The sequence below is a fragment of the Vombatus ursinus genome, unplaced genomic scaffold (assembly GCF_900497805.2).
Source record: "Vombatus ursinus unplaced genomic scaffold, bare-nosed wombat genome assembly UNPS02014863.1, whole genome shotgun sequence".
Lineage (NCBI taxonomy): Eukaryota > Metazoa > Chordata > Mammalia > Diprotodontia > Vombatidae > Vombatus > Vombatus ursinus.
The window spans coordinates 21373097-21393699 of record NW_020954641.1 but is presented as its reverse complement, the minus strand read 5'-3'; the positions used below and the strand labels follow the sequence as shown (position 1 = coordinate 21393699).

At 38.9% G+C, this 20603-nt stretch overlaps 1 protein-coding gene across 1 annotated transcript; it reads right to left on the bottom strand.

Moving 5' to 3' along the window:
• Positions 1-386: 386 nt before the first annotated feature.
• On the bottom strand, positions 387-18450 carry SLU7 (SLU7 homolog, splicing factor). Its single transcript, XM_027841969.1, has 16 exons — positions 18333-18450; positions 16856-17036; positions 16610-16763; positions 16141-16221; positions 15666-15830; positions 15121-15189; positions 12868-12915; positions 8758-8889; positions 8386-8483; positions 8135-8202; positions 7614-7753; positions 7076-7237; positions 3081-3185; positions 2098-2169; positions 1660-1773; positions 387-1148 (listed from the first exon to the last, which is right to left on the bottom strand). Exons 2-16 carry the CDS (start codon positions 17023-17025, stop codon positions 966-968), a joined length of 1761 nt encoding a protein of 586 aa, XP_027697770.1. The 5' UTR covers positions 17026-17036; positions 18333-18450; the 3' UTR covers positions 387-965.
• Positions 18451-20603: the final 2153 nt, after the last annotated feature.

Below are 20603 nucleotides of genomic sequence, written 5' to 3'. Positions count from 1 at the left end.
AATGAGGACAGAAATTTTCATTCATTTATATGTGATTAATGTATTGTTATTTTGGCTTAACTTTTTTTTTTTTTTATAATAGGGTAGGGTTCAATGCTAGAGTGGAAAGAGACTCTATCCAGAAATGCTGTGTGGTAAAACCAAAAAGCCATCTACAAAATTTATTTTTAAAGGTCTAAGCTTAGGGCCTGGGAAAGGATACTTGGGCCCAGCAAAGGCAGGAGTATGGTGGGAAAAACATTGGATTTGGAACTTAAAAGACCAAAGTCTGAGCTTTAGCTCTGCAACTTACTACCTATCTGACCACGGGCAAATCACTGAACCTCTCTGATCTTCAATTTCCTTCTCTGTAAAAGGGGTAGGGGATTGAACTAGATGATCTCTAGGGTTTTTCAGTTCTAAATCTGATGCTACTCCACACAATGACCAACCACAACTCCAAGACTCATGATGAAACGTGCTATCCATCTTAAGAGCCAATGAACTCAAAGACTTTAGATAGAAACATTTTTTCTTTCTGTCTTTCTGGACATGGCTAATGCAGGAATTTATTTTGCTTGATATACTTATTTGTAACAAGGTTTTTCTTGCCTTATCAATGGGGGGTGCATGGGGAAGTAGGAAAGAAAGAATTCAGAACTGAAATGAAAGTAACATTGAATATCATAATTATTAAGCCTTTAAAATAAATATTAAACTCCTAAAACAAATCACTATACTGATTTCTCGAAATCAATTGCTGAAAGCAGTTTGCAGTGAATGAATTAAAAGTTCTAGCACATCTCCATAATACTGCTTGCTGGCTTCTCCCCCTAAAGCAGAGAGCAATGAATTGATGAAAGGGTTCCAGAAATTTATTTAAAAGACGGTAAGGAAAACAAATGAGGATTTTTCCATCTTTGTTAACCAAGAGACGAAAAAGAATATATACAAGTGGGGTGTCCCGAGTCTCCTTCTAAGTCGTTTCATTGCTGTCCAAGGAAGGAAGCCATAGGGTCATCCGGCCTCTGGCGTTTCATCCTGTAGGCCTCCATTTCCTCTTCTGTAGGCTCTCGGGCTTCATACATGCTATTGTAGGGCCTCTTTCTCTCATCTAGCTGCATGATCTCCTTGACATGGAGGAGGCGGGCTTCCTCAGCATTTAGTGCCTAAGCGGAAAAATAGATCAGAAATGAACATCGGCATTTTCAGCATGACTCTACTTGCCCAGTAGTGGCAGGGCAGAATGGATGCAGCACTGGGAACTGTGACATCAGAAACCACTCAGTTGGCAGATCTGAAGAAGTTCTTCAAACTCTAATTGGAACCAATTGTTATTCAGCTTGCAACACATTTTCAGTTTGTCAAAGTCAATTCTCATTATGAATTTTTCCATTTGTTTCAGCTATTTTAGTAAATTTTAATGCATTTTTACTAAACGACAAAGACTGAACCGAATTTGTTTTTTTTGATATGTTTTCCTATGCTTGACTTCAGGTAGAGATTTAAATCCTACACTTTAAGGTCAATGAGTTAGACTTTTATAGACAGCTTAGAGACAATGGACAAATTTCATTTAGCAAATATTCTAAAATTTCTGAGGTAAGGCCCTTACAAAAAGCCTTAGAAGTGAAGTTTAGGAAATGCTTCAAGGGAAGTTATGTCAAGGTCATTACATACCTTTTTCAGTTTTTCATGTTTCTTCTTTTCTTCACCCTCACTGTCAGAACTACTCTTCCTGTGTTTCTTCTTCTTTTTCTTCTTCTTCTCCTCTTTCTGTTTCTCTTGGTGAAGCTTTGAGGAAGGATTAAGATGGAGGATTAATAGTATACTGAAAGCAGTACAAGATGAAGTCAAGTGACCTCTGTTTGAATCTAGCCAGGCAGGTTCCTTAGCCTTTTATGAGCCCCAGTTTCTTTATCGATAAAATAATAATAATACTTGTATGAATTCCTGCACGTCTCTTGTGAGGAAAGCGCTTTGTACATTATAAAGTACTATATATATATGTGAACTCTCAATAATATGCTCATGAGTGTCAAATGTTCACTTCTACCATTTATTTATAGATTGTAAAGAACACTGGTAACCTGTAAAATGAACAGGGCCATGGCCTACCTCCATTAGAGTTTTTGGTCTGCTTGTTTGCTCTTCTCCCACGGCATCATCAGGAATATATTCATCTGCATTCTGTTTAATTAAAAAGGGAAACAAATTGAATTCAACTGGTGTATCACAATAAACAAACATCACAAGAAAAGGTACTACCCACATCACCTTCTACCTAAGTCCAGTTAAGGAGAGAGTGTTTCTGATACGTTTGACTTAAAGCTACGCTAAGGTAGAAGAGCCTGGGAGGACACATGTTAGAGCAAAGGTGTCAAACTCATGCCTGCAAAACTCCTGAGTATGGCCAGAACTAAATTAAAATATAATTGGGAAATTTTAACAAAATAAAAAAAAAACACAGAAAATATTAGTTTGTGGTTTTCTAAGTCTATATACAGCCCACAGGGATCCAGATCTTTCTATCTGAGCTTTACTCCTGTGTCGGGACTGACTCTGCCTCTTGCACATATGACCTTGGCAAAGTCACAAATACCCTGAGCTTCACACCTGTAAAGTATGGATATTAACACTCATGTGAACATGTTTTGTAATGGTAAAATATTAACCATGCCATTATAATTTTAACTAATTATATAACTGTTTCTCAGATCAGGATAGGGATGGGGACTGGACCTGTGATTTCAGTAGTATAGAGAACTACTACGTGAGGAAATGCCTTCTACCAATCCAGGGTGGCATTGTCTCTATAACTTAATAGTCTTAGAGAGTTGCTTGGGGGCACTGAGAGGTTAAATGACTTGCCTAGGGTCACACAGCAAGGATGTTTCAGAGGCAGGACCTGAACCCATATTCTCTGCTTCAGACTTGGCTCTCTATCCACTAATACCAACCTGCACCTTTTTTAAGATCAAAAAGTAGAATTTTCTGAAAAGAATTCTAGAAAAGTGTAAAGACAGGCAGTAAGAAGAATGAGTGACTCTACTATTTACCAGTAATCAATCTGTAGTGTTTCTAGAAAAAGAGATACTCACAGCAATTTCCTTCCCAGCTTCTCCAGTACAGTAGGAAAACTTGACAAAGGAGTGACAGCACTTGTACCCCCATCTACCTTCTTTCCAATAGGAACCCCAGATATGCTGTAGATGAGAAAGACATTATTGAAAAACAGAATATATGTTACTTTAAAATATCCTGGTTAAATTCAAGAGTGTATATAAAGCCTCCAGAACAGTTCAGCAAGAGGGATATAAGAGGCAGATGAGGGTGAGAGCTCTTCTGTACAAATTTTACTGTTTATTTTTGTAAGTATGATGTTTTTGTTACATGTTCAAAGACCATCTAATAAAACTTCATTAATAATATAATGAAGATTTTACTGAATATTTGAAATTGCACCAATTTTGAAAATACTCTCAAATATTTATGAAGTGTTCATTCTAACTTCTGTGAACCTTAGTTTCTTCATCTATCAAATGGGGATATTAATGCTTGGCCTACATACTTCACAGGGCTGGGAAGATAAAAGGCAACAATGGATGTGAAAATGCTTTGAAAAAAGGAAGTCTTCTACAAATGTAACTTGCAATTTAGCAACCCCATTCCTTTATTGCAATGGATCTTTCCAATGTCATTGATGACATAATCATCTCTAAATCCAATGATTTTTGTTTTGGTTCTCATCCTCCTTGCTTTTCTATCGCATTACTGGATATTAGTTAGATATTACTGGACCACCTCCTCCTTCTCTATGCCCTCTCTTCCCTAACCTTCTCTGACAGTAAATTCTTATGTTGTTTTTCTCTTTTCTTTTGCACTGACCTACTATACCCACTAACCCCCCATCTTTCTACTCCCTCCTTGGGTATCCCTTAAGGTTCTGTTGTTAGCCCTCTTCTCTGCTCTCTAGATGACTTCATCCATTTCATGGTTTCCATGATCAGTTCTATGCAGATGACTCCCATGGAATCATAGACTCTCAGAGGTCGCATCTACTAGCCCAACCCGTATCTGACAAGGATAACTCTACTCTGCCAAGTGGTCACCTAGCCTTTACTTAAATATGTGCAGTGAAGAGGAACCCCACTCAGATATTTCATTTCATTTTTTGACAGTGCTCATCATTAGGAAGTTTTTCCTTATATCAACGCAAAATCTGCTTCTCTGCAATTTCCCTGCATTGCTTGTAGCTCTACCCTCTGGAGCCAACCAAATAAATCTAATCTGTCATCTATGTGATAGCCCTTCTAATCCTTGAACATGTCTATTATGTTCCCTAAACTTCCTGTAAGTTCCCATTCCAACCACCCTTTTTCAGGTGCCCATCAATCTCCAGATTATTAGAATAGATTTCTAACTGGTCTTCTTGCCTCTTGTACCTTCCCTTTCTAATCCATCCTTCACACTGTTGCCAAGTAACCTTCCTAACGCATCACTTTGATCACATCACTCCTCTACTCAAAGACTTTCTCTGGCTCCCCATTTTTTAGAAAGAGAATTGACAAAAGGAGGATAATCAATATGAGAAGATGACTGGAGACCATGAGGCATAAGGATTAGATAAGGAAACTGAAGATGTTTACTTCGGAGAAAAGAAGAGGTAGAGGGGCTATGACAGCTGTGTCCAAATATTAGATAGCTCATCATATAAAAGAAGGGTTGGATTTGCTTTGCTTCTTTCCAGAAGAGAGAACTAGAAGCAATGGGTAGAAGCAAGGCACTGGTTGTGGCTTGATGTAAGAAAAAATCTTCCTATGATTAGATATCTAAAAGTGAAATAAATTGCATGGGGAGACTCATCAGAAATAAAATCAGCTAACACTAACATAGCATTCTAAGGTGTGCAAAGTGCTTTACATGTGTTATCTTATTGGATCATCACAACAACCTTGTGAGGTAGATGCCATTATTATCCCCACTTTACAGATGAGAAAACTTGCCCAGGGTTGGTCACACAGTTAGGAAGTATACACAGCAGGATTTGAACTTATGTCTTCCTGACTTCAGGTCCAGAGCTCTATGCAACATGACACATGGCTACCTCTTTTATGAATCTAGATTTTACAAACTTAGGTTATCTAATCTCAACTGAGCCTTCACCATAATAAGACAATCCTTTTACTCCTCTCTAATTGATTCTCTATCCCATTCCCCACAAAAGGCTGTTTCAAAACCTCTCAAGTCACAAGCCACTCACACTCTCCCCTTCGCCTTAGTTCAGGATCACATCACACCCTAGAAAAGAGACTATTTTCCATGAGCTCCTTCCTCTCACCTTTTCCACATCTCAAATCCTCTTGATAATTATTCTTTACTCTTTCCTCTTTTACTCTAACTTCTGATAAAGAGGTGATCTTTCTCTTCCACAAAGCTAACTCTTCTATATAATCACCTTCGATCCTTCCTCCCTTCTGTCTTCTAAATATTGCTCCCATAATCACCTCTTATCTTTCTAACTATCTATGTCTCCCTATATACTGGTTCCTTATTTGCTTACTTGATCCTAACATCCGTCACTTTAAGCTACCATCTTCTACCTCTCCTCCCTTTGACAGATGAACTAGAAAAAGCTGTCAACATCAGCTGCTTCCACTTTCTCTCATTCTCTTCTCAACCCTTTGCCATTTGGCTTCTTACCTCATCACTCAACTGAAATTGCTCTTTCCAAAGTTATAAGTGCTCTCTGACCATAAAATCTGATGGATTTTTCTCAATGCTCATCTTTCTTGGCCACATTGAAACACGACACTGCATCATTCTCTCTGCCTGAATGCTCTCTCCTCTTTGAGTTTTTGTGATGCTGCCTTTCTTGGTTTTCTTGTATGTCTGATTGCTCCTTCTGTCTCCTTTGGGACATCATCATCCACATCACGCCCCATAACTGGATGTACCTCCAGGCTCTGTGCTGGGTCCTCTTCTACTCTCTCTTTACATTCTTTTTAGATGACTACATCAGCTCCCTTTGAGTTTAATTATCATCTCTTTGCAGTTGACTCCCTGATCTATGTATGTAGTCCCAGCCTCTCCCCTGTGTCCAACTGTACATCTCTAACTCTCTACTTACTGATTATTTCAAACTGCATGTCTGTAAGCATCTCAAACATGACAGGTCCAAAACTGAACTCATCACCTTTCTCTCTAAACCCACACCTCTTTTGGACTCCCTGAACTCCCATACTGCAAATCTCCTGGGTTCTAAACTCCAAAATTATCGAGTCCTTATTCTTCCACATCCTACATATTCAATCAGTAGTCAAATCTTTTAATTCCTACCTCCATAGTATCTCCTGCACCTGTACCCTTTTCTCTATGAACTAGTTCAGTGCCCTAAACCCTTTTTGCTGAGAGTATTACAAGAATGTCTTAATTGGTCTCCCTGCCTCAAGTCTCTCTCCTCTACATCAAACATCCTCCCAGCCGTCAAAGTAAGTTTTCACTAAAGCACAGGTCTGACTACATTACTACCATAACTCACTCAATTACAATGGCTTCCTATTGCCCCCAGGATCAAATATAAGCTCCTGTTTAGTTTTTAAAGTCTTTCACAACCTGGCCCCAACCTTATTATACATTATTCTCCTCCCCACACTCTACAGCCCAAGCAAACTGGCTAATTTGCTGTTCCTAACACATAACAATCCATCTCCTGTCTTTGTATCTTTGCATTGGCCATCCCCCATGCCTGGAATATACTTCCATCTTATCTCCACCTCTTATTTCCTTTGGCTCAAGTGCAATCTTCTACATCAAGCCTTCCCTTATGTCCATAGCTTGCAAAGATGTAGTAAAGTGATGGTGTGATTGGGATCTTAGGGGTGGCAAACTGGGAAGAGAAGTAAGGATCCAAGAGTGGTATGACAATTCATATGCTGGGTAGGATAGTCTCAATGTGCCAGTCTCTAATGTGGGTTAATGAGTTTCTTAAAGAGATAACTGCTACCTTAGCTTCACAGACATATTAGCTAAAATAGACAAATATGAAAACAACATGAAGCAACAGCCCAAAGCAGTTCTGATCTTCTGAGCTTACTGTATGATTGTTGATCTTGACATCCTCCTCATACTTAGAGCAGGCAATAGCTCGCTCTTGTCCTTTGATGACTGTTCCATGTCTTGAATATTCCACATAGTCCTCTGTTTGAGCTAATAGTAATTCAGAAGGGGGAGCATCCAGGTGTTCTTGACCTCCATACTAAAAAAGAAATTATGCCTGGTAAAGTATGTTGAAAGCTTTTACTCAAACATACATTTAAGTCATTTATATAAATGTGAAATGTGAAGTCTAAAAAAATTTTATTGAATTCTTCTTGGGAGAAAAAGAGCAATAGATAAAAGTGCAAAAGAAAGAGACGGGAAATAGCACTGAATTTTTAACTACTAAATTAAAGATATTCTAGAGTAGAATAAAAGATAATAATGGGTAAAAACACAGACAAAATGATAAACACAAAAGCTAAGTTTATATTAACAAAAGTTTTTAGAATTTAGCTAACATGAAGCAATATATATTAAAAGGAATTTTTCTTTTGACAGTGTTGTTATTCAAATTCAGTTTTGGCCAAAATTACCTTCTCTAGGATGCTTTCTTTCTGTTGTTCTTTGAAATCTTCTTTCTTGACTTTAAATGATTTATACAGCAACTCCAGTTTTGTTGGATCTGCTTGGAGATGCACTTCAGACCCTTTGTCATAAGCCTCCCAGGCAAACACTAAAATGAATGAAGATATTGAAAAAGAAAAATTAAGTTATTAGCTAAATATTGCATATAGAAAACATGAATTGAGCACCTACCATATACAGGCATAGCCCAGTGTCAAAGAAACTATTAAAAATGAATAGGACCTTGGTTCTGTCCTAAAAAGGCTTACAATACAGTTGGGAAAAGGGAATAATACCATATTTTGAATATTTACATGCATTATAGTGGTACTGGTATACTTTTGGCCAGGGATCATTTGACTTGGGCTTCAAAAGCAAAGCTTAAAATTTTTTTGGCCAATATTTTCACTAGTTGGTCTATCAGAAAGCAAGTCTTTTCTTATAGGAAAAACCTTACATCACCAAGGTCTAATTTGATGAAAATACTTACACTGTGTTTGTGCCATTGAAATTGTATCTCCAGTGTATCGAACGAAATTGTCTCCTGCATAACTAACTCTTAAAGAACAAAAAACAGATTATTTAATGAGGCTGACTTCTCAGAAAGGTAGATTGTTTCTTTCCTGACTTTGTCACAACATTATATTAATTTTAATTGAGTTGTTGACTCATCTCACTTTCAATTTGAAATATCCTCTCACCCTGCAATGTACACATAAAACAAACCTTAGACCTACTTACTCATCAGGACTCTTTCCTGCATTGGCATAGGGATTCTCTCGCATTGCTCTGGTTTTTGGATCATAGTAGGCAGAATTGGGATCTAAATTTCGCAAGTACTAAAAAAAGAGAAAGAAAACACATAGGAGTATTAACTTTTACTTGCACAGTAAGAACTTTTCAATCAAGTCGTGTACAGCTGAGAAAATCAGAGTACAGGAGGTGTAGCACTGGTGAGATATAGACCTCAATGTGGTCACTGTTCTAGGCGCTCAATGCCCTGGAAATGTTCTTACTCCTAATAAAAAAAAAATCCCATTACAAGTATATCAAAACGAATGCTGGCATCTGCATTTTTAATACGATTACAACTTAAGACAACTTAGAGCTTACTTTAGCAATGTCTTCTCGAATCCTGAGATTCCGGACTGTAATTCGTCTTTTAGAGTCAAAATTTTGTCCAGGCATATCAATATCATCTGCATATTTATCTTCATCCTCATCTTCACTGTTATGGTCTCTTTCCTAAAATAGAACAGAGTTAGAAAATGATTAAGAAAAAGGAGCAGGGTTTTATTTTAGGTTTAAGTGGGTTCATTTTAACAATACCAAATTAGTATCAATTAATCAAAAAATAATTATATAGTGTCTACTTTTAGCAGGTATGGTAAATACAAACATAAAAGTGAGATAATACCTGCCATCAAAGAGTTTACCTTTTAATGGGAGAAACAAGATGTATAAATATAAATTAATACAAAACACAAGGATTTCATTGGTAGAAGTAACTCCCAGATGAGGAAACTCCTTCCCATCAGGGCAGATCAGTCACTTTTCTGTAACTGACAGCCTTAAAATTTTGTTTAGCAACTGTTGGCACACTACAACTCATGGGCTAGCGACCTGTTTTTGTCTAAGAATAATTTTTACATTCTTAGATGCAATAAAACTTTATTTTAAAATGGTAAAGCCTTTCTCAGCCGCACTCCTTCTGTATCTCTGCCTTTTAGAACACCTAGCATCTTTCAAAGCTCAAGTCAAGTACCACCTTCTATATGAAGTCTTTGTTGAATCCTGGCCTAGAGCACTAAGAGGTTAAGTGACTTGCCCAAGGTCATACATAAAGTTGGTATGTGTAAGAAGCAAGACTTGAACCCTGGTCTTCCTGGCTCCAAGATCATTTCTCTATCCACTATACCACACTGCCTCTCTTAAATATACTTTAAAAAGCATAAACAAAGTAAATACAATGTAATTTTATTTCTGAGGGTAACCTAGTAAATGGGGGAATCAGAAAAGGCCTCATGTAGAAGCTACTATTAGACCTGAGCTTTGAAGGATGTTAGGGATTCTAAAAGGCAGAGATGAAGAAGGAATACATTTCAGATATAGGAAATAAAGGCACAAATATGTCATATAGAACACTGTAAAAAAAAGGATCAGCAAGCTGGCTAGTTTGGCTGCAAAACAGAATGTCTGAAGGGGAAGAATATGTGAAAGGAAGTAATGGGTAATAGTTCTGAGAAAGTAGGCTGGACCCAGATCAGGGAGGGCTTCAAATGCCAAAGAGATGAGTTGCTATTTGATCCTACAGGCAACAGGAGGCCCCTGGAACTTTTTGAGAAGGAGAATGATCTTGTCCCTGTGCTTTAGGAACATCATTTTGGCAGCAGTGTGGATGGTACCTAGAGAGAGAAGAGGTTTGAGGCAGAGAAAATAATCAGGAGACTATCTCAATAGCAGAGCTGAGGTGGGCCTCATGTGGTGGTAGATGAGTGGAGAGCAAGGGAGAGATGAGAGATGTTGTGGAGTGCCAGAACTTAGTGACTGACTGGATGAGAGATGAAGAGTCAAGCATGAATCTGAGTTTGAGATCATGAGTGGTGCCTTTAATAGAAACAGGGAAGTTGGGAAAAGAAGTGAGATTTGGGGTAAAGTTTACAAGTTCTGTTTTGGCCATGTCAGTTATGAGATTCTATGGGACATCCAATGGGTTCCAGATATGTATAGAACATCCAAGTGGAGATAATCAGTAGGATGTTAGAAATGCAAATGGACTTAGGAGAAAAATGGATATCTCAAATGCAGATTAGAGAGTCATTTGCAAAGAGAGATAGTTTAATCCATCGAGACCCATGAGGTTACCAAGATAAAGGGTGCAGAAAAAGGAGAGGGCCCAGGAGCCCTGGGGGAGTATACCCACCCACGCAGAGAGGGGTGAGACATGGATGATGATCCTTTAAAGGAGGCTGAATAGTCAGACAGGAAGGAATTTAAGTATGACAGAACAGTGTCATGAAAACCAAAGGAGAAAAGAGTACCCAGAAGGAAAGGGTGGTCAATAGTGTCAAATGATGCAGAGAGATCACGAAGGTCGAGAAGTGAGGGGAAAAGCCATTAAATTTAAAAGACCAAGAGACAAAAGACCTTGGAAAGAGCAGCTGAGTGACAGAGACTGAAGCAAGACCACCAGGAGTTGAGAAATAAGTGGAAGATAAGAAAGAAGAGAGCAGATGGTTTAGGATCACAGATTTAGAGCTGGAAGGAACATCACAGGATCATAGGTCATATAGTCCAGTCTCTCACTGTAGAGATGAGGAAACTGAGGCCCCAAGAGGGTTAAGTGATTTGCTTAAGGTCATCCAGGTAGTAAAACCTTGCTATTAAATGGAAGGGAAAGATATAGATGGTAGGATCAAGTGAATTTTAAGGATGGGGAGATTTGGTCATGTTTGTAAGGAGTAAAGAAGGAACCAATAGTTCCTTAGAGATTAGAAATTAAGAAGTTAGATGGGATGATTCAAAGAGCAAAGGAGAAATGAGGAAAGAGATTAAGGGCACAAGCAGGGGGATCAGCACTGGTAAGGAAAAGGATCATCCTCTCTTCTGAGATGAGAGAAAAAGAGAACAGAAAGAGGACAATTTTGATATAATCTGAAGTGTGGAAATGGGCAGCAGAGTAAGTGTGTGACAAATGGCTTCAATGTTTTTAGTGAAATATTAGGCAATCGGGGTGGAGTGGCTAGTACAGAGAACAGGTTTGAAATAGCCACTGTGGGGACTGGGATAGAGTTCATCAAAGAAGAGTAAAATGACTGGTATGCTTAAGGATCTAGCTGATGGGATAACATAAATCTGCAACGGATTCACTCAGCACAGTCATGTGACTTCCTTTAGCAGTACTCAGTAGCAGGCATGTGGGGCAAGGAAGGTAGATGGCGAGGAATAGTCCAGGGTTAAGTGGAAAGGGATGAGCGTTAACAGGACAATGGGGCAAAAGATTCAAGAGGAGATGACACTGTAAAGTTGAACTGATTAACTAAAGAGATAAAATTTTTAAAGGAAGAAAGTGAAGCCAGAACAACATTTATGATCTGGGAAAGTAGGTAGAGGTTCTGGTGAGGACAAAGTCAAGGGTTACAAAGGGTGAGACACGCAAAGAGATGGAAGGACAAGAGGTTATAGTTAGAGGAATCTCCTAATTATGGAAGTGGAATATTTGTGGATGACAATGAGTTCAAGGATATGACCTTTTCTGCGTATATGGCTAAGGTGAAGTGAAGTTAAAAGATGATAGGAATTGAGTAGGTTGATGAACTGGGAAGCCAAGGTACTTGAGGAAATATCAACATGTAAATCAAAGTCCCTCAGTATAAGAACAGGTATTGGAACAGAGAAGAACACAGTAAGCCAGGTAATTAACTTCTTGACAAAGGACAGAAAATTACCTGGGGACCAGTAGAGAATAGCCACCAGGGATTGGAGTGGCTGATATATCGGGAAGGACTGAATCTCAAAGGTACAAAAAGAAGCAAGATGAATCCCTATACCAACTAGACAGCATGGATCCCCTTCTCCCCTCCCATGACTGCTCCCAGGGTTGAACGTTTTGGTGGGACTTCAGAGATGGTATACCTAATACTGGACAGAGTGGCGTGGGATGCAATGTCTTCTGGGGAAAGCCAGGTTTCTTGATTGCAAGATGAAAGGAGTGTGAGAGGAAGTGGCCTAATATGAAGGAATTCTAAGTGGAGCCATAGGAGAGAAGATAGGTTTTGTGGAAAGCAGGGGAGTGAAATGGACTGTAATACTGTTTACAGAGAGCAGCAAGACAACTGGCAAGAAGTCCATGATTTGGCTGGGTCTTGGTGTCCTAGCAGGACGCCTGGATAGGACGTAACTCAGTTTAGCACCTGACCATTTATAGGGTATTGAGGTACTGTTTTATTTCCTCACATTCCAATCAACAGCCAGGGAAGCAGATACTTGTGGCTCTGTTAATCAGTAAAGCTAAATTTTAAAAGTAATGGCTTCCTAGAAATGAAAAGTCAATATTTTTCTTGGGAAAATACAACCCAGTTACTACCCTACTTAGGAATTTTCACACTGTAGGTATGAATGTCATACAATCAACATAGGCTATTCACCCCTTCTTCCCTGAGTCAACAGTAACTATGAAAATTCAATGAAGATCTAGTTATTTCTGAAGCAAAAATTTCCTACCGTCTGAGAATTTGGTTCTTCTTCTCCCCATTGATGTTTTGGGGAATTCTGCATTAAGAAAGAAAAAAGGATTTTGTAACTTCTGAATGTGGACACACGATAACACATACTATAAAATATCTAACATCATTAATATTATCTAATCATATTAATATCTACTTGGTCAAATATTGAGGCCAATAAGAATTCTAAATACAACTACCACCACACATATTTTAACTGCGTTACATTATCAATACAGTCAATACTATTCAAAAGTGTTTACCTGAGCTTAATCATTTAAGTCTATTATTTAGACTTATTTAGAATTATATAAATTCCCTATGAAGGATTTATAGAAAGACAAGCATAATACACAGAAAGAGAAAATAAATGTCGGTTGTAATATGCATCAGCATAAGAAGTACTCAATAGATGAGACTGTGGATACATCAAGGAATAATCATTTAAATAAACACTATTCAGTGCATATTGTTGCTGTTCAGTCATTTCAATCATATCTGACTCTGTGAGCCCATTTGAAGTTTTTTTGGCAAAGATACCAGAGTAGTGTGCCATTTCCTCCTCCAGCTCATTTTACAGTTGAGGAACCAAGGCAAAAAAAGTTAAGTGACGTGGCCAGGGTCACACAGCTAGTAAGTGTCTGTGGCTGGCTTTGAACTCATGAAGATGAGTCTTCTTGACTCCAGACCCAGCACTCTACCCACTGTGCCACCCAGCTGCTTTCTGTGCATACAACTCAGTGCATATAATCAACTATATTTGCTATCAAGTCCAAAGAGGTGATTGGATCAATGGGTATAGTTATTGCCCAAGCAGGACTTAAAAACACCAGAGGCTCGGGCAACCAAGTCTGATGTAACAGTTTCTAGGTTTAATTGCAAGCAATTTCCAGCAAGTGTGGCAAAGACAGCACATAGGCTGCTGTATACCCCTTCCCCTGCTTGGAGCTACTGCCAGGCTTAGGAGTTAATGATGAGGCAAATAGACCAAAAAGTTATCAAAAATACTATTCAAAGATTTTCATTGTATTTTAGGTAACCGCAAAACAAAAAACCAACCTCATAACCTAAATGAACAACAAGATAATGGTTAAACAGACTGTGATACAATGATGTGATAATTATGTAATGTTTTGAGATCTTGGTATATAAAGAAAATGGGAAAGATATCTATGAAATAGTGGGGGGGGGGACGACACACAGAATTATAAGAATTGTATATACACCACAATGGAGAAAGAATTTTTTCTGAAATGACTCTTTATGCACTGAAATCAATCAGTTTAAATGTAAAAAATTACCAAGCATGTTTAGATGTGCTAATATTCAATATTAATTTTTTAATAAAACACTTTTTTAAAAAACATGTTGGCCCTCATGTATTCCCCTTCCTGCTTTGTGAGCTGAGATCAGGAGCTCAATCTCTCCTACCTCCACAGTCTTCAAATAGCATTTATTCAACATGTGGTTCCACTTACCAAATGCTTAATGGAAAGGAGTTGACATCCTGGGAGAGTTCTTTTAAAAGGCTGCAAACCTTACCTTAGCATGGTAACAAACAACATATCCACAAGTTGTTACTTCAACAAAGACTATATTGTTGAGATTATCTAAAGCTCTTTTTAAGGCATTAACCAGTATTAACTGCGTAACTGGAGATCTAGCAGAAATTTTCTTAAATTTTGTGTGTGTGTGCATTCTGGGTTATATGGGAGAAATGAAAAGTGTATGGGAAGGTAAACCAATGTCTAACCAGGTCATCTAGCTTCCTTTTCCTCTTTCCGTTAAGTACTCAAAATTACCTCACAGTGGCTTCCGAATTACAAAGGAGTTGGAGATTCTGTTTATTTTATAATTAACAACTTATAATTTTATAATTATTTTATAATTATAATTTTGACATTTTGCATAATAGCTCAAACGTCTATCTATGTTGCTAATTGTCAGTTTTTTTAAAGTCACTGTTAAAATACATACTGATAAAAAATGTAATGGAGGAATAATAAAAGCTATGGGATATTTTTCTTGTTTTCCCAAGGTATAAGAAGAACTAAAATTGGCTCTCCAGGTGCTACGAACACTTTGTAAAATGGAGTACTTGCACACGAAAGGCTATGACTTGATGTACTAAAAACAAATCCTGTATGAGGAGTATATTGGGGGCAGTTTACCTTGTAACAAGGTTAGATAAACTTTTGCCAAATACATTTCATTGAAAAATAAACAGAAGTTGTTATATTCAATTACTTACCACTTGTTCCATTAACTTCCCTGAAGCTAATTCTTCCTGCAGCTTCTGAGCTTTCAGTGTACGTTTAGCCTATAGAACAGAAATATTTTAAATCACAAACAAAACTATGCAACCTTTTGACAAATTTTTTTAAAAATCCTAATAAGACAAATAACTAGCACTTTCATTATTTTCAATAAAGGCAGGGAACTGGACCACATGATCTACTAGCCTAAAAAAATCATGATTATAAACATAAAATTAACTACAAATTCAGGTAATAAATAATGTCCAATTTATCTATCAGTTCCTCAACTTAGGCACTAAAATTAACACCTAAAAAATGAAAGACAAAACATTCTTGCTGGTTGAGTTTAATGCCATTTACTAATTGGTTAAATCCACTATTACTACTATTAACTTAGAAATGAAACACCACAGCTGTATGCCATCCTAGACATAAATCCTCTAAGTTCATTCTGTTTTAGTAACACAGAATGTGGAACAGAAAACAAAATGTATAATCACTCATTAGGAATTACAGAAAATCAGAGAATTTTGCTTACCAGGTCAACTTTGGCATATTCTTCCACAATCTTCATATGTTCCTCTGAGTTGTAGCCATTCCACCGATCCCTTTTACCATCGTAGTCAAACATAAGCTGAGGTTGTATATGTTCATCCGGTGCTATATTAGTTCCTGTGAATTTGGCACCAACACGCCTAGGTCTCTGAAAAATGGCATATTATTTTATCTTTTCTTAAATAATTGTATGCTAGAAGAAACTTACACCTTATCTCTCTTTCACATAGATTGGAATGACAATAACTTAGAGAGAATAACTGTTAGTAACTTTGCCTGACTAATGACTGCTTTCCCTTCATTTGGAATTTTCTCATAATTCTGAACAAATTTTCTCAAAACACACTTCTGTTCACTAAAAAGAATGTTACAAAAATCCATTTTCATCAGTTCTCAGAAAAATAACACAAAACAGACAGAATCTCTGGCAAGAATCTCCATGGCCTTCAATAATTTACCTCAAAGCAGTCTTTTTTTTTGTGTGTCATAGCCCCACAATTTTCACATGCTCCTTTGCGGTACTTTGTAGTCACAATATTCTAAAAATGCAAACAAAATACACAGAATTGGTTCTATCCAGATATATATGGTAGAAATAATTTGTTTTCAGAATATACTCTTCAATATGTTTCTCATGACAATGGTACCCTAAAACGCTGAAAGATCTGATATGATAAAGTAGAATAGTGTTGCAATAATTATTAATTTGGACTAAATTAGAAAAAATCCTCAAAAGGAAAACAATCTGGTTGACATTTGGGGCATTTACTATAAGGAAAAATCTGGAGAATCTGGCAATACAACTTACATATATGAATTTTAAATTTCAGAACATATTTCTTTTTTTATTATTCCTTAAAAATTTTGGGGAGCATTATGTTCATAACTTAAAATTTTTCTACCAACCGATACCTACAGTTCACATACCTCTTTTACGCCCCTCTTATACCATTCTCCAGATGAACTATATTCTTTTTGCTTCTCAGGTTGGGGTCTCTGATGCTTTAGCGTGGGTCTTTTTGATGGATCTATATACCATGGCACAGAGGAGATGTACTGTGGAATATGAGGATTGATATCTCTGTGATGAAATAAAAGTTATAAAGTTCAACAAAGTAGAAATTAATGAGTTTAGTATAAATGTTCTTTTTCAGGAAAACTTAAAACACTTACTTTCCTTCCTCATCTACTTCAGCTGGGGCATTACCCAACTTTCTCTGCTCTTCTAGCTCCTTCTTCTTTCTCCAGTCTTCCCTTGTCATTTTCTTTGGTTCTTCCAAACCCATGTCATTTGATCCCCCTGGGTGAGCAGTGTTTGTTGCTTCTGCAACAGCAGCCGACATGGTCCTGGTATCTTTGGGGAGAAAAAAATAACTTAGATTTGATGGAGGTAGTCTTTTATTATATCATTTTTAAAGCCACCCTTGAGTACATGCCAATAATAAATAATCCTGGAGTTTTATATAATCTTCTGGAGGATGGTGTGGACAACATTCTTGCTTGGGTACAGGTTAACCATGAAGATGATGATAATAACAGCTAGCATTTAAACAGCATGGTAAAGTTTGTAAAGTGCTTTACAACGATGATCTCATTTTATCCTCACAACAATCCTCACTTTACAGATGAGGAAACTGAGGCAGACAGAAGTTAAGTTATTCGCCACAGTTAGTTAAGGATTTGAGGCCAAATTTTAACTCAGGTCTTCCTGACTATGGCTGTCTTCCATGCCTGGAATGCTCTACGGGTTTCCCCTCCAACCTCTGTGGCTTCCACAGGAAGCTTTTCCCAACCTCTATTAATTCCAGTGCCTTCCTTCTGTTAGTTATTTTCTATTTATCCCGTACTGTGTATAGCTTGCTGCGTATGTACCTTTGCATGTTGTCAGCCCCATTAGTTCCTTGCGGGCAGAGATTGCCTTTTGTCCCTTTTTGTACCCTGAGCTTAGCATAGTGCCTGGCACACAGTAGGCACTTTACACGTTTATTGAATTGGTTCCAGGTCCACCCTTGTACGCTGCTCAATCTAGTTGTCTGGCACCCGCTCCCCCCCCCCCCCGCCCCCCCCCCCGTATGTGGGGTTCTGTGAGTCTAGAACCTGCAACACGTTCCAGTGTAAAAGGCACTGGCTCTGAAGTCAGAAGCTGTTCAGTCATGTCCGACTCTTCCTGACCCCATCTGGTGTTTCCTTGCAGAGATACTGGAGTGGTTTGCCATTTCTTTCTCCAGCTCCGTTTACAGATGAGGAAACTGAGGCAAACAGGGTTAAGTGACTTGCCGAGGGTCACATTACTAGGGTCTGAGGCCGGATTTGAACCAGGAAGATGAGTCTTCCTGACTGCAGGCCTGGTGCTCTCTCCACTTAGCTGTCGCAAGACCCGAGTTCAACTCTCTCCTCGAACACTGACCAGCTGTCCATCCCTCAACCTTCCCTGGTTAGTGTCATCAAGTTTCCTCATCAGTGAAAGGAGGTCGGAGGTGAGGGGAGGCCCTGATGCCCCAGCACCCCCAGCTATACACCCACGACCCTGGGACGCTAGTCCCCTCACCCCGGGCCCTCCAGGCCCGGCGCGGAAGCCGGATGCCCCGGGCCGAGCTGTGGGGGTCACTGTCCCCCGGCACCCTCCTCCCGGCAGCCCAGAAGCACTCACCTGGCGGCGCCCCTGCGTCTGCCGAAGGGAAGACCCCAGCGGAACGACCCGCCGACCCCGACCCCGACCCGGACACACTTCTACGACTGCCGAGCCTTGTTTACATCCGGGAACTTCCGCGAGCGTCCCACAAGCCAGTGGGGCTGACGTATCTTAAAGAGACAGCGACGTGTTTGCACTCGCCGCAGAGGCCGATCTGGGCATGCGTAGTGGCTGTGCTGTCTTTTCTAGTCCCTCTCCCTCCGCCCCTCCCCCGCCATCCATCCCTGGACAGAAAGTTCAAGTTTATTTACTTAATACCAAAACATCCACTCTCCCAGGAAACTCGTGTATAACTTAATCACGAGTGTTTTTATTACCACTGGTGCTCATGTGTTAATTACATCAGGCAGCATGGGAAAGAACTTCGCTTTATCCTGCAATTATGTATTAAGTGCCAATAGGGGTTCTAGGTTTGCATGTGACATGGAACATGCCTTCGTGGAGGGCCGGGCTAATAGCTCGTTCAGAAGCCCCAGAGGCTCTGCAAAACCAACGTGTCAAAAAAAATCTTAAATTATCTGCAGTATCCCACACCCATGGGCCCCTCACTTATGTAAAGGAGCAGAGGGAAGCATCTTCTTGCATCTTTTCTTTAGGGCCATACTGAGTCATAGTTTAACTGCACTCGGTTTTGATTCCTTTTGTTATTGTTCTTATTTACATTATTGTAATCATTGTATGGGCAGCTAGGTGGCGCAGTGGTTATAATTCCGGGCCTGGAGGCAGGAAGACTCATCTTACTGAGTTCAAATGCTGCCAAGATAGCAGTAAGCAGAGTGACCCTGGGCAAGTCACTTAACTCTGCTTGCCTCAGTCTCCTCATCTGTAAAATGCGCTGGAGAAGGAAATGGCAAACCACTCCAGTATCTTTGCCAAGAAAACCTCAAATGGGGGTCAGGAAGAGCTGGACAAACTGAAAAACAGCAAGCCATTTAAAATGTATGCATTGCTTTGCTGGTTTTTTGTTTGGGTTCATTTTCTTATGAGTTATGCTTCTCTGTGTTAATCATGTTCATTCTTTCAGCACAGCAATATTCTGTTATTTTCACTAGTTAACCATTCCCCAAACTGATGAGCATCTACTTTCTTTCTAGTTCTTTGTGAGAGATATAACGAAAATGTTTGTTCCCATAAATTTGGAGCAAACAGGTAGAGAAGTAACTAAGTAAAACGAATACAGTAGGTCTTCTCTTGTTTTGCTGATAGAAGTTAGTTAATCAGAACAAAAGATTCCATAAGATTGAAACAACTGTTAAAAGTAACTAGGTAAAGTAGGATAAAGCTGGTCTTATCTTGTTTTGCTGATAGAAGTTAGTAAGTAGGACAAAAGTTAAGCTTTGCTTAGAGTGTGAATGCTTAATAGGCTTATAAATATTAGCTTTTCCACCTCCAGGAGGGGCTAAAATACCATTTTCTGAACATGGGATGAATGAAGAAGGAGAGAAAACATGTCAAGGAGTAGATGTGTAATAGGTGTAATGGAAAGTTGTGCACTCTGGAGTACTCAGCCAATGAGGAAACAGAGGAGGGACTTTGCAGTCAGGATTAGAGATAGTGAACTCCGGCTTTGGTATGTTAGAAACATGCTTGATGAATGGTGAATGTCAAAGCAGCAAAATTTATTACAGGAGAATCTTAAGGAAGTGTTTATGTTTCTGGTCAGAAGTGGACTGCACTCTCCTTCAGGGAGGAGTGAGCACTGAGTACAGAAGTGAGAGAAGCCTTATACAGTTAATTTGGCACAATCCCACCCATCAGAGAGCTGGTGGGCCAACTCTCTTCAGGGTTACAATCTTCCCTTTACACCCCCATCCATGTTGTTCCTTGATGTGTTTAAACATGTTACCCATCCCTGGTCTCTAATTTTATTCAGGGTGTGTCAGTTAATATTATATCAGTCAATTAAGCGTGCACAGTAGCAATTTTGAGCCATCTGGTCATTGACCCCAATTGGTTTGAGCTGGATTGGGCCTTATTCCAAACTTGCGTTTTTCTTGAAACCACCAGCTTACTTCTTATTGGCTAAGCCCACTTGTAGTGCAACTGTTTCTTTTGCTTTGAAACGTCTTGGTTATTTTGTACTCCCAGCACTATTCTATCTTTGCAGAAACTTAACCCTTGCCTAACTCTCACAATTCCCTCCTCTTCTCTTAATAAAGATTATGTTTCCATACTTTTCCTCCAGTATTTTCTGGGTGTTTCTAACAGGTACAATGTGTCCTAGTTCAT

Coding starts and splice junctions, on each gene's coding strand:
- SLU7 (XM_027841969.1), bottom strand. CDS start 17,025: ATGTCGGCTGCTGTTGCAGAAGCAACAAACACTGCTCACCCAGGGGGA. Junction 8,890..12,867: donor AAGAACCAAATTCTCAGACG/GTAGGAAATTTT, acceptor GTTCTATTTTAG/GAAAGAGACCATAACAGTGA. Junction 8,484..8,757: donor TTCGAGAAGACATTGCTAAA/GTAAGCTCTAAG, acceptor CTCTTTTTTTAG/TACTTGCGAAATTTAGATCC.